At 43.4% G+C, this 17,645-nt stretch overlaps 1 protein-coding gene across 1 annotated transcript in view; it reads left to right on the top strand.

The window, feature by feature from the left end:
* The window catches only part of Adam23 (ADAM metallopeptidase domain 23), a 159,461-nt gene that overhangs the window by 72,635 nt on the left and 69,181 nt on the right, over window positions 1–17,645 (top strand). The window contains exons 4-6 of the mRNA XM_042055634.1: window positions 2,107–2,170; window positions 15,187–15,269; window positions 16,634–16,697. Of these exons, the coding sequence (XP_041911568.1) occupies window positions 2,107–2,170; window positions 15,187–15,269; window positions 16,634–16,697 (211 nt within the window). The remainder of the gene's footprint in view (window positions 1–2,106; window positions 2,171–15,186; window positions 15,270–16,633; window positions 16,698–17,645) is intronic.

The following is a 17,645-nucleotide window of genomic DNA, read 5'->3' as shown; positions in this document are numbered from 1 at the left end:
CTTCAACCCTCTCCCACGGTCCCCATGCTCCCAATTTACTCAGGAGATCTTGTCTTTTTCTACTTCCCATGTAGATTAGATCCATGTAAGTCTCTCTTAGGGTCCTCATTGTTGTCTAAGTTCTCTGGGATTGTGATTTGTAGGCTGGTTTTTCTTTGCTTTATGTTTAAAAGCCACTTATGAGTGAGTACATATGATATTTGTCCTTCTGGGTCTGGGTTACCTCACTCAACATGATATATTCTAGATCCATCTATTTGCCTGCAAATTTCAAGATGTCATTTTTCTCTGCTGTGTAGTACTCCATTGTGTAAATGTACCACATTTTCCTTTTCCATTCTTCAGTCAAGGGCATTTAGGTTGTGTTCAGGTGAATGCATTTTTAAAACTTGAGTTAAAATGACTGACAGCAGCGACGGTCACATGACGACAGCAGCGACCGTCCCAGTACCCAACACTGAGTACCCAGTGCTGATTTCCAGGCTAAGTTATGCATATTTGTGGTTTAACTTAGTCAATTTTTTCTTCACAGTGCCTGTGATTTTCATATTTTTGAAAACTGTATTTTACACAAGTTAGTGAAACTTGCCCGTGGCGACACCTCCATCCGTGGACTGTGCTAGGTCTAAAACCTGTTCTGACTTCCAAGTTTATGTTGTTAATTTTTAAAATTAGAATTTATTTTTTATTGTGTTTTGGGTGTGAAGTAGAATGTGTGTCCGTCCACTGTGTGCAGTTCAGAGGACAACTTACAGTAACCAGTCTCTTCTTCCAATGGGACCTGTGGATTGACCTCAGCTTGTTAGGTTTGTGTGGCAAGTGCTTTTTTCCATTGGACTGTCTTGATGGCTCTATGCATTTCTTTTTTTTCCCACAAGAAGCCGTGGGACACGGTTCGCACAAGCACACACGGATAGACACGACACACGTGACAGAATCACATGGGATTCGAACTCGGGACCACACTTACTCGCGCGAGCGCACCTTACAGGCTGAGCCACCGCCCGGCTGGCTCTATGCATTTCTAAATGGATTTAAAAATTCAAAGTAATGCCATTTCATAGTGCACTAGAATTGTATGAGATCCAGATATGATTCTCCACAAATAAAACATTATTGGGACACAGCCATGCTCATTTGTTTATGTATCATTGATAGGATGGCGAAGTCAATTGTTACCGCAGGGAGCACAGTGCTGGCAGAGCCACAGTGTTTACTATTTGGCCTTTATGGGGAATGTTTGCCAGATCTTTTCTGTATTCCTCCCCAATGATCCATTAGAGCATAATTGTGTGTGTTTAATAGGGCTTGTCTTCTACATGCTGCTTAGTTTGGTTGTTTTGACTGACAGGTCCTCAGGTGCTGAATCTAAGGGTTTCCCTCAAATTGACCATGTTTTATCTTCCTCAGTAGACTGGAGGATTTTCCTTCCTTCCTTCCTTCCTCCCTCCCCCCTCCCTGCCCCTCCCTCCCTCCCTCCTTTCCCTCCCCTCCTCTTTCCTCCCCACCGCTCCCCTCCCTCCCTCCTCTCCCTCCTCTCCCTCCCCTCCCTCCTCTCCCCCCTCTCCCTCCACTCCCTCCCTCCCCTCCCTTCCCTCCCCCCCCTCCCCCCCCTCCCTCCCCTCCCTCCCCTCCCCTCCCTCCCCTCCCCTCCTTTCATCCCTTTCCCTCCCCTCCCTCCCTGCCCTCCCTCCCCTCCCCTTCCCTCCCCTCCCCCCTCTTTTCGTCCCTTCCCTTCCCCTCCTTTCGTCCCTTCCCTTCCCCTCCCTCCCTCCCTCCCCCTCCCTCCCTCCCTCCCCTCCCCTCCCTCCCCTCCTTCCCTCCCTCCTCTCCCCCCCCTCCCCCCCCTCCCTCCCTCCCCCCCTTCCTCTCCCCCCCCTCCCTCCTTCCCCTCCCCTCCCCTCCCCTCTCTCCCTCTGTCCCTTCCTTTCTTCCTGCCTTTCCTTCTCTTCCTGCTTCCCCGGGTGTTGTTTGGAGACTTGACCCCAGACTGCTTTTCTCTGACTGTAGTCTGCGCTTTCCAGGCTCCCCTTATCCATTATCGAGCTATCTTGAAACCCCTAGCATTTGGATGCAGAATTCACTCTTTCTTCTTTCCTTTTGCAGTGGTTTGCTGTCTTCTGACTACGTGGAGATTCATTATGAGAATGGGAAACCAATGTACTCTAAGGTATAGTAAAAGGGCCAGATCTCCTGCATCATAAAGTGTATCTGTCCTGAGGTCAGTCAGTAAGATCGCCCAGCCTCCTATGCAAGGAACTGACTTACTGAGGAAGAATTCACGAGAACTCAAAGTGCTGAGGCCATGTTAGATTCTGTATACTCAGGACAATAAGGGAATTTTAGTGTTTTGATTTTACATCCATTACCTTGTTCAATGATCAGATGAACCTCACTGTTCCATATACTAAATACCATTTGGGTAACCTTATTTAAAAATACTTGGAACCAGAAGTCTTTTGGCTTTAATTTTTTAAAGTAGCTGTGTATACAAAGCGATATTTGGAGATATAGTTCTTTAATTTATGTTTCACCTACCCCATACATGCACAGCTTGAAGGCAATTTTGTACATTTTAGACAATTTTGTTTATGAAACAGTTTTGTGATGTGAATTTTTCCACCCCTGCTGTAATGCTGGCACTCTGAGTTTTCGAGTTTTGGAGACTTGATTTCAGGCTTTCATGGCCATGGAATCAAAATTATAGGACTGCGTGAACAACTCTTACAGTGGCAGTTTAGTCCAAGCGCGTCGTGCGCATGGGGAGAAGGCAGTTGGGGAAATGAGATCCGGGGGATATTCTTCTTTTTCCCCTCTTTTGAGGCTGTGTGTAACCCAGGTTGGCTCCAAATGCCGAGTTTACAGGCATGCACTCATATTTCCAACTTTATTTCATTATTTTATTTTATTTACTTTTTCCTGCTGGGGACCAAACTCAGGACCTTGGGCATGCTAGACAGTGCTCTACCACGGCACTGTGGCCCCAGCCCTTCCCGGCTTGACCATTGCAACAGGTCCCTATAGTAAGACGAAATGCACAGAGACATAGAGAAGGCAAGAAACTTGCCCAGGGCCACCACAGGCTGCAACCTAAACATAGTGGGGCACCTGAAATTATTTAGGTGGAGGCGATCTTTTCTTCTGACCATGAAGAACCAATAAGGAACAAGTTGGGTTAAACGCGAGCAAAAGGGATATCGCTGGTAGTGCCTACCAAACAGTGATTTCCATAAGTCAGCCAGAAAAATCCATGGAATGGGTACAGAAAAGAAATTATGACTTTTAGTGGTTGTCCTGGTGCCACCGAGGCTCTCAGTAGTGCCCATGTAAACCACAGCAATTGGGCGGCAAGCCAGAAACAAGCAATGGGGGAAACAAGGGTTTGTGTTTTGCAGACGGCTTGTGAACATCAGCGCAGCAGCGGTACCAAGCGTCCAGACTTGCAAAGCTGTGAGGCAGGGAGCCCGGGATTTCCAGGCCATACCGTCTCAGCACGTGTTTATGGGTGACCTAATTAGAAACACTGCCCACAGTCACGCGGGACTTGGGACTTAGATCTGTCTAGTTAGCAGTGGGCACATTTGCAGCGTCCTTTGGCCTTTGAGCTGTTTCCACAGACGGGGGACTTGCACGCTTGTGGCTCTTAACTACTGTCCGCTCTCTCCTTCAGCTGGATCTGGGAGGGTTGAATCCCCTGAGACTAAGGCCATGGGAAGGGACCAGCAGTGCCAACTGAAGCACCAGAACGGTGCTTGCTGGTGTTTGTGCGAAACCATGCTGCTGTCAGCTGCACCAGGGCTGTGAACCGGGTGCGTGCTGACTCATGAACCTGGAGGAGATCATGCAAGGACTTTTCAGACTCAGCAAACGGCACACCTTTGCAGCCTCAGGAACCTGACCTGAACTTCTAAGGAGCTCACACTTATTTTAGAAGTATAATAGCTAATTGGTGTACAGAGTTCATTTGAAGTACTGCAAATGAGGGCTTTTTAATAATAAGATATACCAAACCTCCTGTGGTTGTAACATATTTAAAGCAAAAGCTACATCAACTCTGGCAAAAGGAGCTATGTTCACTGTAGTTTGACTTTACCTCCATCCCCTTTGTTTCATTTATGATACATTTCCTTTAACAGCTCATGTACCCAAACTGACTTGTCCACAGATAATGGATTAATGATAGCAGCTTAGTGGCAATATCCTAGTTTTTATATATATGTATATGTACACACACACACACACACACACACGGACGCACACACTGACGTACACATCCTTAAGACCCAAGAAGACGTCACACACACACACACACACACACACACACACACACATTCTGTGCAGGATTTATAAAATCTAATGATAGTCTAATTAGCATGCATGAAACCTATGTTTTTATTGGCTCATTATTTTATAAAAAAAATACCTGAATAATGTTCTTCTAAGTTGTTATTATTCATTTAAGAATATTAAGCCACAGACATCTAGCTTGCTTCCAGCCTTCCCTCACAATTGTCCTAAGGACAAATTTCCCAGGTGCAGTCTAAATACACTGTAAGTGATGAAGGATTCATTTTAAGAATAAGACTCTCTGGATCAAAGAGTTGTATATAGTTTATGACTTTTGGTCATAATGACAATTTTTGCATCTGAAATTATGCCTAAATTCATGTTCGCATTACACCCATAAACTTAGGAGCATTTTAAAAGTGAATTTTACGAAGATTAGGTGCTGTGCTATCTGAGGAGGCTTTTGAAAGGAGTACCAGAAGACGTTAATGCGGAGGAGTGGCGGGGGTTTCTACCCGTCCTGTAAGCTGATCTCAGGTAGCCCTAGAGGTGGCCTAGTGGGTAAGAGTATGCCCTTCTCCTGCTTGTAGCTCTACCTCCAGGGCATCCAAAAGCCCTTTTCTGGATTCTACATTCACATGCAAGTTTCCACTACACTTCCCATATACTTCTAATTAAAATATAAAAGACACTTTAACTGTTTAGACAAAGGAGGTATAAACATAAACACTCCCCACACCCACTGTCTGCTGTTATCCGACTAGAGAAGCCTGGAATCATAAACAGCCTATGAGGGCCATGAGGTATAATAGAGATGTGGATACTTAAAATCCTCTGGGACTTGGTATTCTTTGCATAAATTCCTGTTGGGATGAAAATCCCGATGCCTGGGTACTCTGAGCTCACGGTTACAGCCTTTCTGTCTCCCTGTACCGAACGGTCCCTCATTCCCGTTCCTAGATGAGGTTAATGTCTTTTACTTCTGCTGAGTGAAAGTGGACTCAAAAGAGAAGTAAATACAGGAACTGGAGAGGAAAAGAATCATCAGGTTCACTGGCGAGGTGCCAGGCAAATGTTTGCTAACGCACACGGAGCAGCTTCTTTATGTGCCCAGCCAAGCAGATTTTATTACAATTCTGTCTGCTGCCCCTTGACAAAGTGCAGTGTAATATACAATAAAACAACTCTGTTGATTTCATTTTACTCATTTAAAAAGCAACTTATTTATGTTTTCTTTGGTTTAAACAGGTTTATTGGGGCGTAATTTATATACTGTAAAGTACACAATTAAATTTTTTTACTATATTTGCAAAATCATGCATCCATTAACATAATCTAATTTTAAGACATTTTTCATCACCCCCACAAAGAAACGCCTTATCTATTAGTGGTTGTTCCCTAGCGGCTCTCCCTCCCATCATAGGTAACTGCTAATCTACTTTTCTGTCTCTATAAATTGCCTATTTGGAACATAAATGAAATCCTAAAATATGTGGTCCTTTGTGAGTGTTTTTTTTCCCCCAGCTTTATTGAAGTATAATTGAAAAATGCAAATTGTATATTTAAGGTGTGCGACTTGGATTTTATACATAAGAATATTATATAGTTGGGTTACATAAGAATATTATATAGTTGAGTTGTGCCAAATGTCATGCTTTGCATGGGTCCGCTGGGGAACAATTAGCATCCCCTGATGAACACATCCTTTACTTCCTGTACTTACATTTGTTAGTGAGAACACTTAAAATCTACTTCACGGCGGATTCTTAAGTATGTAGTCACGCGTGGCACTGTCTCCACAGTCTGTTTCACCCACACTCTGAGTTTTCTATGCGTTGACCAACATCTCTTCATCTGCCCGATCTCCTCTTGCCCCTGAGAGCCACTATTCGACCCTCTGATCCATGATCTGGACTCGCATGCTACCTCTGAGGGTCAGTACAGCATTTGTCTTTCTCTGCTGGGTTCTTCCACTTAGCACAGGGCCCCCGTGTTGCATAGAGGCAGGATTTCCCTCCTGCCAGGGCTGGGTCTTCCACTGGGGACAGATTTCTTCATTCACACTTCCATCAGTTTCTCCAGCTTGGCAGCGTGAATGAAGCTGAGACGAGCCTACAGTGCAGTTCTCTTTGAGATTTAGAGTTCCTTTCTATTTTTGAATGAATATGCACTCTTGAATTGGCCATGCCAATCTGTAGATCTACAAATGTTTCAGCTCACAAACCATTCTAACATATATTGCTTGCCTTTTTTCTTTTTTCTACAATAGTCATTCTAGTAAGTGTGAGGCATAGCTCACTGTAGTTTAATTTTGCATGCCTCTGACGATCTTAGGTGTGTTTCCGTGAGTTAAGACATAGGTCCTTGGGACCATGGAGATGGCTTGGTGGGGCAAGAGCACTTGTCTACACATATGGAGACCTGAGTGTTTATCCCCAGTGCTCATGTAAAAAGCCAGGCATGTCTATGTGTGGTTGTAACCCCAACACTGGGGAATGGAATTAGGTGGATCCTGAGAGCTCCTTGGTCAATCAGCCCAGATAAATCAGTAAACTTCTGGTTCGGTGAGAGACCCTGTCTCAAGGCAGTAAGGTAGAGAGACGCAGAAGACCGCGTCTCTCTGCCTCTGTCTCTGTCTCTGTCTCTCTCTCTCTCCACACACGTGCGCGCGCACACACACACACACACACACACACACACACACACACACACACACACAGCCAGACAAGAACATGTCCACATAGAAAGAGGCACATAGATGCTCACGGCAGTATTCTTTACAACAATCCAGAACTGAAGGCAACTGTCGAGGTCATCAGTGGATGAATGAGTAGAGAAAATGTGGTGTATTCACACACACTGGGGACAAGATTCCCATGTTAAATATGAATGTGGCCAGTGGGTAAATATGTACTCCAGGGTCATCCATGTTGTTGCAAATGGCAGCATCTCTGTTGAAAGACTGAATACCAGTCCACTGCATTTATGTACAATGATATAATGTAGACAGGAAGAAAAAGATTCCTTTAGTGAGGAGAGTACATGGGTTCTAAGGAAGCCAAAATATTGAAAAGAGCAGTACTGTGATTTCTAGGGTCAGGGGGCCAGAGGTCAGGGGTCAAGGGTCAGGGCCAGGTATCCACTGAAAATGGAAAGATGTAGGTCAAAATTACCCATGACGTAGAACATACGTGTGGAATCTAGTGTGCAGTGTGAGAATTGTTGTCAGTGATACTGTCACGTGACGGAATTGCTGACAGTAGATTTCCAATATTCTTTCCTAGGTACTCACAGGAGACACACCAGTGTGCTTGACCAACAATCATTTCATTACCCATAACAAAACATCGTGTTCTATACCACACTGACCACACACACACACACACACACACACACACACACACATGCATGTTCAGCAAAAAAATATCAGTTCAACTCCTTTTCTGACCTGGTTTCTGTTTTAGGTAAATCACAAGCACCAGGGAGCCAGAGGCGTGCCCCTTCTCCGTGGGGAGAAGGCTTTGTCCTTACCTTCTTCTTTCCCTCAGCCACAGCTCGAGCTTGGGTTGCCTGCAGCTCACGGTGTCTGTGAGGGCTGTGGAGAAGGATGGCAGGGAAGCCATCCGGGTGAGTGGGTCCTTGATAGGCATGACTCCTGAGGTGGAGGTAGAAGTCAGCGGAGCCCGGGGGTTTGGAGAGGACATGTCCTCAGCACCATGTCTTTAGTCGTCCCTTGTTCCAGGATGACACAGGGGACATTCCAATCCACGGACGCTCAAGTTTCCTGTATAAAACTTGCTTGGATTTGTGAACCTCACACATCCTATTAAATCATTTAAGTCATCTGTAGCTTACAATACCAAGTGCAATATGAATACGTGCAAAAATAGCTGACTGTTTAGACTCCATACCTGGTTCTAAACCTCTAGGGGGGGTTAAATGACCCTCTCACAGGGGTTGCATATCAGATATCCTGCATATCAGGTATTTACTTTAGGATTCATAACAGTAGCAAAATTACAGTAATGAAGTAGCAATAAAAATAATTTTATGGTTGGGGGTCACCACAATATGTGGAACTGTACTCAAGGGTCACAGCATTAGAAAGGTTGAGAACCACTGGTGTAGAGAAATCTGTCTGTCAAGGATGGTGGTTTATACACATTCCTCAAAGAAATAGTAGTTTTTGCTAAGTTTCTTCATCATGATATTGGTTGAATCTGCAGATGCTGGCCCTGAGAGTGCTGTAGGCTCAGTGGTCCAGATAGTGGAGGGAAGGGCACTGCCTCCAGTGGTCCTGATGTTAGGGGAGGGGAGGCCACTGCCTCCAGTGGTCCCGATAGGGGAGGGGAGAGTACTGCCTCCAGTGGTCCTGATAGGGGAGGGGAGGGCACTGCCTCCAGTGGTCCTGATTGGTAGGGGAGGGGAGAGCACTGCCTCCAGTGGTCCTGATTGGTAGGGGAGGGGAGAGCACTGCCTCCAGTGGTCCTGATAGGGGAGGGGAGGGCACTGCCTCCAGTGGTCCTGATGATAGGGGAGGGGAGGACACTGTCTCCAGTGGTCCTGATAGTGGAGGGGAGGGCACTGCCTCTAGGTGTTAGAGCTGAGCTAGGGCACCTGCACTGGACAGGACGATTTCAGTCTTGTGTTTTCTTCTCTGGTTTCTTTTCCCCCCTTCTTCTCCATGTTCCTTTTTCTCTTTTCCCGTAATGTCTTCCTTTATTGTTATTTAATGAATTTTCTCAGACCGTGTTCTCCATCTATTTCTTACTTCTAAGGCACATTTGAATAAAAAGTTCTCATTTTTATGTTTTGTTCCCAACCAGAAAGTTTGGGTTTCTACTCTTACAGTAAATTTAAATGGGCCGCTAATTACTTGTATATTCATTGTGATATTTTTGTAGTCTTTGAATTAGTTGCTAGCTTAAAAGTTGTTTACTATTAGGTAAATAATAAGCAATTTAAGTTATAACAGGGAAAGATTATACATGTTAGAACATTTATATTAAGTATAAAATTAAAGTCATTAAGATTTCCAGTTTAAAGTTAAGAATGCTGTTGTTGATCATTCAAAATATTACCTTTTTTGGCAATATTCTGAAGACATTCAAGAACATGAAAGAAACATGGGGGGGTGTTAAAAATCGCCCTATAAAATCCAGCTAGCAGACAACATTCGTTCCTTGCAAAGCTATTTTAAGTTTGAGCAATATAATTAATATGAAGTATTAAAGTTATATGGCATTGGCAGAGCTGAAATGGTCTCACACTTTATCAATACACTACTGGAAGAGTTCTTTCCCTGTTGAATTTAATGAAGATAAATTATTAAAATGGTGCTGAAATTTCAAATTCCCCAACTATCTGAACGTAGTTTTTCATTTTCTCATTCTGCAGCAAATCCAGGCACTCGTAATCAGTTACAGACCACTCACTTTAAAAATAGGCTGGCATTGCTTTGTCAGTAGGCAAATTTGTAAAGCGAAGGCAAAAACCCAGACGTAAAATAATCACTGCGGTGGCATCTTCGTTTCAGCACTTCCCAGGTCGAGCTCTCCTAGTCTGCAGAGCTCTTCGAGATGGGAGGTCGAGCTCTCCTAGTCTGCAGAGCTCTTTGAGATGGGTGGTGTCCGTTGTTTGTAAATGTTTACAAGACCTTGAGTAACCAAGGGTAAGACCCCAGTTCTCAGTCATCGTGAATGACTAGGTCTACCTGCGTTTCTTGGGCTGCGAAGCTCTCACACACACTGACAGATTGAATTTTGCTTAAGTGGTTGAGATAATTAAACAGATACAAAAGGTTGGAAAAATTTTAAAAATTAATTGTTGGTTTTGCTTCCCTTTGGTTTCATCCCCAAACCTCAAATCTAAGAGGGTCATTCCCACCAATCTGCGGGCCATCTCCCGCGCCTTCACAGGCACCCCGTCCACTTCCAGCTCTTTTCTCTGTCCTCTGTCGTGTGGGTTAATGTGGCTTTTTTATGTCATTGTTATTTGAGTGGGTTACTGGGAGAGTAGAAATGTTCCTTTTTATTAAAGTGAGTGGAATCAAATAATGCCTATTAATACAGCAATGAAGTCATAGAATAGACCCCCCCCCCCAACTTTCCAGTTATTATGGCTTGAATCATTAAGTTGCTTTCTCCACTCATTTCTGATTATTTATTTGTTTGTTTATTTATTTTTGATATAGGATTTCTCTGGGTAACTGTCCTGGCTGTCCTGGAACTGCTTTGTAGACCAGGCTGGCCTTGAACTCACAGAGATCCGCCTGCCTCTGCCTCCGGAGTGCTGGGGTTAAAGGCGTGTGCCACCACCACCCGGTGAGGAAATGTTTTAAAAGATGAGATGAGAATCACATGAATTGGGGAGTGTAGATTAGTGATAGAGTACTTACTCAGTATGCTCAGGGTCCTGGCTTCAGTCCCTAGCAACACACACACACACACACACACACACACACACACACGAACAGGCAGACAAGCCCTCAAACAAACAAAACTAGAAACAAACAGCCACCCCTAAGCCAGTGAACAAGAACAAAACAGTGAAGGATGCACCGGAGGTTTGCCGCGGAATTCTGAGCTTGCCAACCTAATGCAGGAGCCCGTTACTATGTGAACATGAACATGACTTAGCTCTTGGGGTCCTTGGTCGTGAGGAATACATGACTGAGAAAGTTGACTTCCTAAAAATCCTCATTCCCTCTGACTACCAAAAAGTTCTGCTTGTTAAAGGATCCATTTTTGTCAGATCTAATTAACAGAAGAACATTTTTGGATCTGAAAATATAAACATCAGTGGAGACACACATTGACTTAGCTCTTGCTACTGCTTGCTTAATCCCAAATCTGTGCCCACTCTTGGTCAACGCTGACTTCTGTGCCCACTCTTGGTCAACACTGACTCGACCTCTATAGTAGTCTGAGCTTTTCTTACCTGGAAGAAGATTTGTGGACTAGAGCTCCTGACGATGTGACATCAGCCAGTCTTTTTGCTACTCTTGCCAGAGCCTTTAGTGCACACTACCCATCTCCTAACTTGTACACGAAGATTGTGGTCACAGTCCAATAGTGATCAGTCAAGATAGTGGATTCTCAGGGATTGTTCTGTGTCACAGCAAGTGAGATTCCTCATGTGGGATTTCTGTCCTTTCTGTCCCAATCAACTACAGCAGCAACATGAATCTGCAGAGTTGCCAAGTGATATTTTTCAACATACTTTAAAAAAAACTTTCTATAAATTTAACAAGAAACTCAGAAAATATTCCAATAGAAGCACTAAAATGGACATCACCAAACTACTCATAATGCTTTAATATAACTAGCTGTGTACTTTAGATGTTAAGGCTGAGTATGGTGTTAGGACAAGGATTGAACGTTATCTGCAGTCTCACTTGAGGCTCAAAGAACTTGATAAGACATGGTCAAATACAGTTTCCTACCTTAATTCAATAGGTAACCATTAGAGAGTCAACTTCCTCTCATTAGTACAAGAGGATGGAATGTATGTCTAAGAAGAGCTGGTAATATCAGCATACAATAGCTTACGCAGAAAATAAGAATATCTTAAAGGAAAATTGGAAAACAGTTACTCTTGGGAAGGCCAAGTGAATATGACTGTTTTCTGTGTACTTCTTCCAACCACTTGGCTTAGGATAGCTTTTTTTTTGTTACACAAAGTTCTAAAGAACAACTTGGGTAGAATTTACAGTTACTGCATATATGTATATATGTGTCTAATACATCTTATATGTTATATGTATTATAAATATATACAATTATAATATATGTAATTGAGAACTATGTGAAGAATTTGAAATGTAATTGCTGTATTCTGACCTGGATTCTCAAGTTGCTGAGATGTGTGAACCCTTTTGTCCTTATAGGTTTCAGTGTTAAATACACAAATAGAACTTGACATGCTATATATGAGTCAATATTTATAAGCAACTTTGCTATTTGAGAACTGAGGAGCAACCCACATATAGAGCACTTATAATATGTGATATCTTGTGTCTTCCCAATAACCCATTCAAAAGGGAAATAAGCCTACTAGGACAAAGCCAAGTGGAGAGGGCAGTAGGAAATGTTCATGCAGTTTTAGGACGTGGGCAGCAGGAAGGTCAGTAACTATTCTCTTATGCATGAACACTGCTTACCCCGTTGAATTATTTTGAGAGGAGGCTGCTAACGGCAAGCTGGCTCATGTTATTAAGGCCAGAGAGGTCCAGGAGTCAGTGGCGTCTGGAAAGGGGTGGTGAGGTGAAAGGTGTACTTGGAATAACTAACGCTACCCACCCCAATTCACTCTTTACCCACATAGCCGGGTGACCACCCCATCTCCAGTTGGTTGAAGTAGCCAGTATATAAAAGAGCTTGGAGAGGAAATGGGCAAAGACATAATAAAAGCCTGCTTCCCAGAGGGAAGCACACGAGCTGTTTTCAGTTCTGAGTGTTCTGGAGACTTAGATTGATGGAGACGAAAGATCCATACGAAGGCTCATGCCAAGACTGTGGACATGGAGCTGAATAGGAGCCCCGAAGACCTCTTTAAAAAGAAACCATAGATTTTATAGAAAATGCCTAATGCTGTAATCGTCTCTGAATCAGCAACATCAGAAACTAGAAGAATATAGGTTTCTGAAGTTCCAAGAGGAAGTCATGGTCAGTTTGGTATTTCCTACCCATCTTGCGGCTCAACTGTGAGGCTGAGGAAAAGTTTACCATTGTGACTGCTCACTTTATCATAAATACTTTTCAAAAAAGTGTCAGACACTGTGTGCCTCTCTAAGGAGGATGGCGGTGATGACTATAAATGAAGAAGACATGGAATTTAGGGTCAAACGCAGAAGGCAGGCAAAAAAAGATTGCATAAGTTTCCAGAGAAGTCTTGCATGCTGCCTCCTAGTGGACCAGAGAAGTCCTGCATGCTGCCTCTTAGAGGGACCCAGAAAACAAAGGGGTGGACTGAAGCATGGGGCTGAAGGCAAACACCACAGTGTCCCTTGGAACAAAATGAGCATGCCACGTTGACTGATACATTGATCACAGAGGAGGAGTTTTATATTACTCTTAGAGGCTAGAGGATGTTAATTACATATAAAACAAAGATGCAAATAGTGAAACAAAATATCTCCTCGAATTAAAAACATAGAAAAATAGAAAATGTAATGAAGCCATAGTACAGCTCTGAACACTTTTCCAGAGTCATAATATGAACACTAACTAGCGGCTCAACCCAAGATGGGTAGTGGTATTGAAATGTATTGGGATGAGAGGCATTTCATGAGTCTGTATTAGGGAGTGACTTTCTTGTTTATTTTTTTATCTTAATGTTATTGGTATATAATACAAATACAACCAAAAACTTTTTGCTTATGATTTTTTTTCTTATTTAAAACATTTTTTAAATTGAAATATATTTGACCATATTCTTCCCCTCTCTCAAGTCCTTCCAGGTCCTCTGCCCCTCAATACCAACCTAACTTTAAGTTCTTTCTCAAAAACCAATAAAAACGAAACACAGCAATAAAATCCCCGCAAGCCAAGAACACAGACTAGAACACCACTCACAAAGAAAACAACAAGCTGTGACCAAATAAGAGCACACGGAAACTGAGGCGGCCTTGTTTGTTGTCAACTTCTCTGCCCTGGAGTAGTTGATATACCCAGTGTCCTCCCCTCTCTCAGCAAGCATAAATTACCTTTACCCTAGTGGCTAGGTATTCATTCATTCATTTGTTCTTTTTAAAAGCTGTAACAAAAAAGATATAATAAGATAAAACAAAAACTATCACTTCCAAGTTGTACAAAGACAAATCAACATGAGGAAAAGAGCTCAAGAGAAGGCGCAAGAACCAGAGACCCACCCCTCCACACACGCAGAACTCCTGTAAAAATGCTGAGCCGGAAGCCATGCTGTGGGTGCAGTGGTCCTGCAGATGCAGATGGGGCACAGATGGGGCGGGCCCTGCGCATGATGCCTCAGTCTGAGTTCCTAGGAGCTTTGCTCATCATTTAGAAATCCCCAACCTTCCTGGCACTTAATTTCTTCCTCTTCCTTGGGGATTCCTGAGCTCTGAGGAAACGCCTTTGATAGAGACACCCTCTTTAAGGCTAAGTGTTTCAAGATTTTTCTTGAATATATATTTTCTTTATGTAATGTCTGGCTCTATGTCTCTATCTTTGTTCCCATCTACTGCAGGAAGAAGCTTTTTTGATGATGCCTTAACAAAGTGTTGATCTTTAAGTATAGCAGAATATCATTAAGAGTCAGTTTATGACTACCATTTTTCTTTTTCTTTTTTTTAGATCAGTATTACAGTTTTATCCTAGGTCCCTGGGCTATCTGGTCCCAGGCGGTGTCAGGTATGGGTTCCATCTTGTGGAGTGGGCCTTGAGAAAATCAGTTTTTGGTTGGTTACTTCCAAACATTTTGTGCCATTATTTCCCTGGCCTATCTTGGAGGTGGTACACCATTGTAGATAAAAGGTTTGTGGTTGGCTTGGTGTTTATGTTTCTATTTTGATAATGTAGAGAGTACCTCAGGAAGATAATTTCTAAAGTGGGGTGAATCAGATGATAGCAGTAAAAAGATTCTATTCAAAATGTGTATAAACACGAGAAGAAACATCTGGAAGAGCTGTGGTGTGAAAAGGAGAGAGAAAACTACTGTGTAATCACATCTGCTTCTGTGATGCATATTTAAGAAATGCATTTGCTTGGTTTTATTCCCCATGAAAGCCCCTTTCCCCTCCCTTAATCACAAGAAAGTTTCTGGCTTTGAGTTTCTCTGGCAGATGCATTCTGATCCTTGATGGCCTTTCTCTGCAGAACTATCAGGAGCAGAGTTACCAACGTGTGAGACGTGGTCAGTAACTCCTCCTCTGTTTTGTAGGGGGGAGAACACTGCTACTATCATGGGAGCATCAGAGGCGTCCAAGACTCCAGGGCAGCTCTGTCGACGTGCAATGGCCTCCAGTATGTGGGGATCTCCTTGGTCCTCTCGACCTCCAGGCTTGCTCATATCTACTCATTCTTCCTAGTTTTTATTTTCAAGATGTTTTATCTTAGTGACTTTTTTATGTCAATGATGTGTTGGGGGTTAGATAAAAGCAGTTCCAGGGAGCTTAAGTCCACACCTGTATAGGAAACTCGGAAATTAAACAAATGATCACATAAGTCAATAATTCCCATTTTGTTTAATTCTGTGAAGGGAATGGAAAGGGGTGTATTAATTAGATGTCTGTTACTGGAACAAAATGCCTGAGATGATTACCTTATAACAAGAAAAGGAGTATTTAGCTCAGGCTTTGGAGGTTTGAATCCATGATGATTGCCCTCATTACTGTGAGCCACTTTGAGGAACCACATCACTGGGGGTTGAATGTATATAAGACAACAAAACTGCTCAGCATATGGCTAGGAGAGAGAGGAGTGAGGAGACTTTGTCCCACGATACCCTGCAAGGCATTTCTCCCGACCCCCGCCATGGCTCTTGATGCTTACCTCATGGTAGTGCCACCACCTCCCAGTATCACCCCGCTGGCGTGCATCCTTAGTAGTGGACCTATGGGAACATGTAAGACCCAAACTCTAGCAGGGAGCTAACAGAGTGACTCGGTCTAGTCGATGCAGCACCTACAGGTATGTGTGTCAAACGTGGTATCAGTAGATGTCGATCTGAGTCTAAGTAGGCACCAACCAGGGAAGGACGGGATGCTAAGAGGCATTTTCCAGAGGCAGACTCTTTGAAACCGTGCACAAACACATTTTAGATCCAAATTAAATGGTGCCTCAGATGAAGAGTTAGCTTTGATGATGAAATGAAAAAGGCTCTTAAAACCCTTTTCAAATAAATCTCATGTCTCCCTAAGTTAAATGTGGTATTTACGGCATACTACGTAATAGGCATTCACAATTTACAAGTGTAAGCGTATTTCTACCGGCCTCTTCAGAATCAGAGATGGTTTTAGAATATTCCTAGGTGATGGAGTGGTCAGCTTTCTCGTAGATGATACATAATTTGCATAACAAGAAGATTATACTTATTGCATATGGTTCTAAAATAAATGAGCCTTCCTCATGATGTGGGAAATCTTATCCCCGATCACCATTGTCACTGGCTTATTTAAAAAATAAAAAACGATTCATGTCATGTAGAGGTTGCACTCTCTGGGGGACTGCTTCATGCTTTAGTAGCTTGCATTCTGCCCAACAGAGTCCTTGGCGCACTGAGACCATGGCAGGATTCCCTGCAGCTACTGGGAGTTCATGTGGGACTGTATGAAGGCACTGCTGGGATGCCCCATTGCTGACTCTCTTTCTGATGTCTTGTGTTACAGCGGCATGTTTGAGGACAATACCTTCATGTATATGATAGAGCCACTGGAACTCATTCATGATGAGGTGGGTCTGTGACATCAATTTTCTTATATCAGGTGAAGGTGAAATACATCCAAGAGCATTCATCCATGTTATATGATTTCAGACTTAGAAGGCACAATGCTAGACCCTTGTGCCAGTGGCAGCAGATCAGAGGTATCCTACCGAGGCATTCTGAAGCAAGCCCCTTCTTTCTGGTCTTTAGAGAGAGCAGGGAGGCCCTTTGCTTTGCACTGGACTCCATAAGACAAGCTTTCATTTCTAGTACCTTCTTTAGATAATTGTTTAAGAATATACTTATTTTCTGTTCCTAGAAATATTCAGTGGGGGAAATCTGTGAGTACATGATGCAGCACACAGTTAGATAGAGACGGAGAAGGAGACAGTGTTTCATCCTGTTTAGGCCAGCAGCCGTCATCAGAAATCCCGTGTCCCAGCCAAGCTGTCCACTGACAGTGTTACCAGCTCTGCAGTCTAATGTGTAGACACCAATATTATATTGAGAGCTTGCTACATTTTACATTCATGATAAAACTGATGTCCTGAGACCCATGAACAGGGATGCAAAAAATGAATAAGAGGTCACACACGGTATTTCAGATGGTGACACCTGCTGAGGACCACAAAGGGCCATCAAGCTGTGAGTGGGTGTGGGATCTTGAGTAAAGGCCTTAAGGGAATCGAAACTCCCAGAGCCGTGAAGTTACCAAGGCCCTGGGATGGGTGCTGCTTGCTGTGTCCTGCTGTCTTTAGGAAACCCGACTGTTCAGACAAAGTGGAAATTGGCAGGCGAAGACACGGTGAGGTCACAGCAGGGGAGGCAACTGGTACTGAGGAAAGCTGTGTTTTGAGAGTGATGATCACAATAATGCAGCCATTCGATGGAGAGCAGAAAACCATTTTGGTGGGGCACAGGGTGTCATTACGCTATCCAGGCATCCCGAATGTTCTGTGTGTGCCACCATGTTCAGA

The sequence above is a fragment of the Arvicola amphibius genome, chromosome 8, assembly GCF_903992535.2.
Source record: "Arvicola amphibius chromosome 8, mArvAmp1.2, whole genome shotgun sequence".
NCBI lineage: Eukaryota > Metazoa > Chordata > Mammalia > Rodentia > Cricetidae > Arvicola > Arvicola amphibius.
This window is presented reverse-complemented; position numbering and strand designations above follow the sequence as displayed.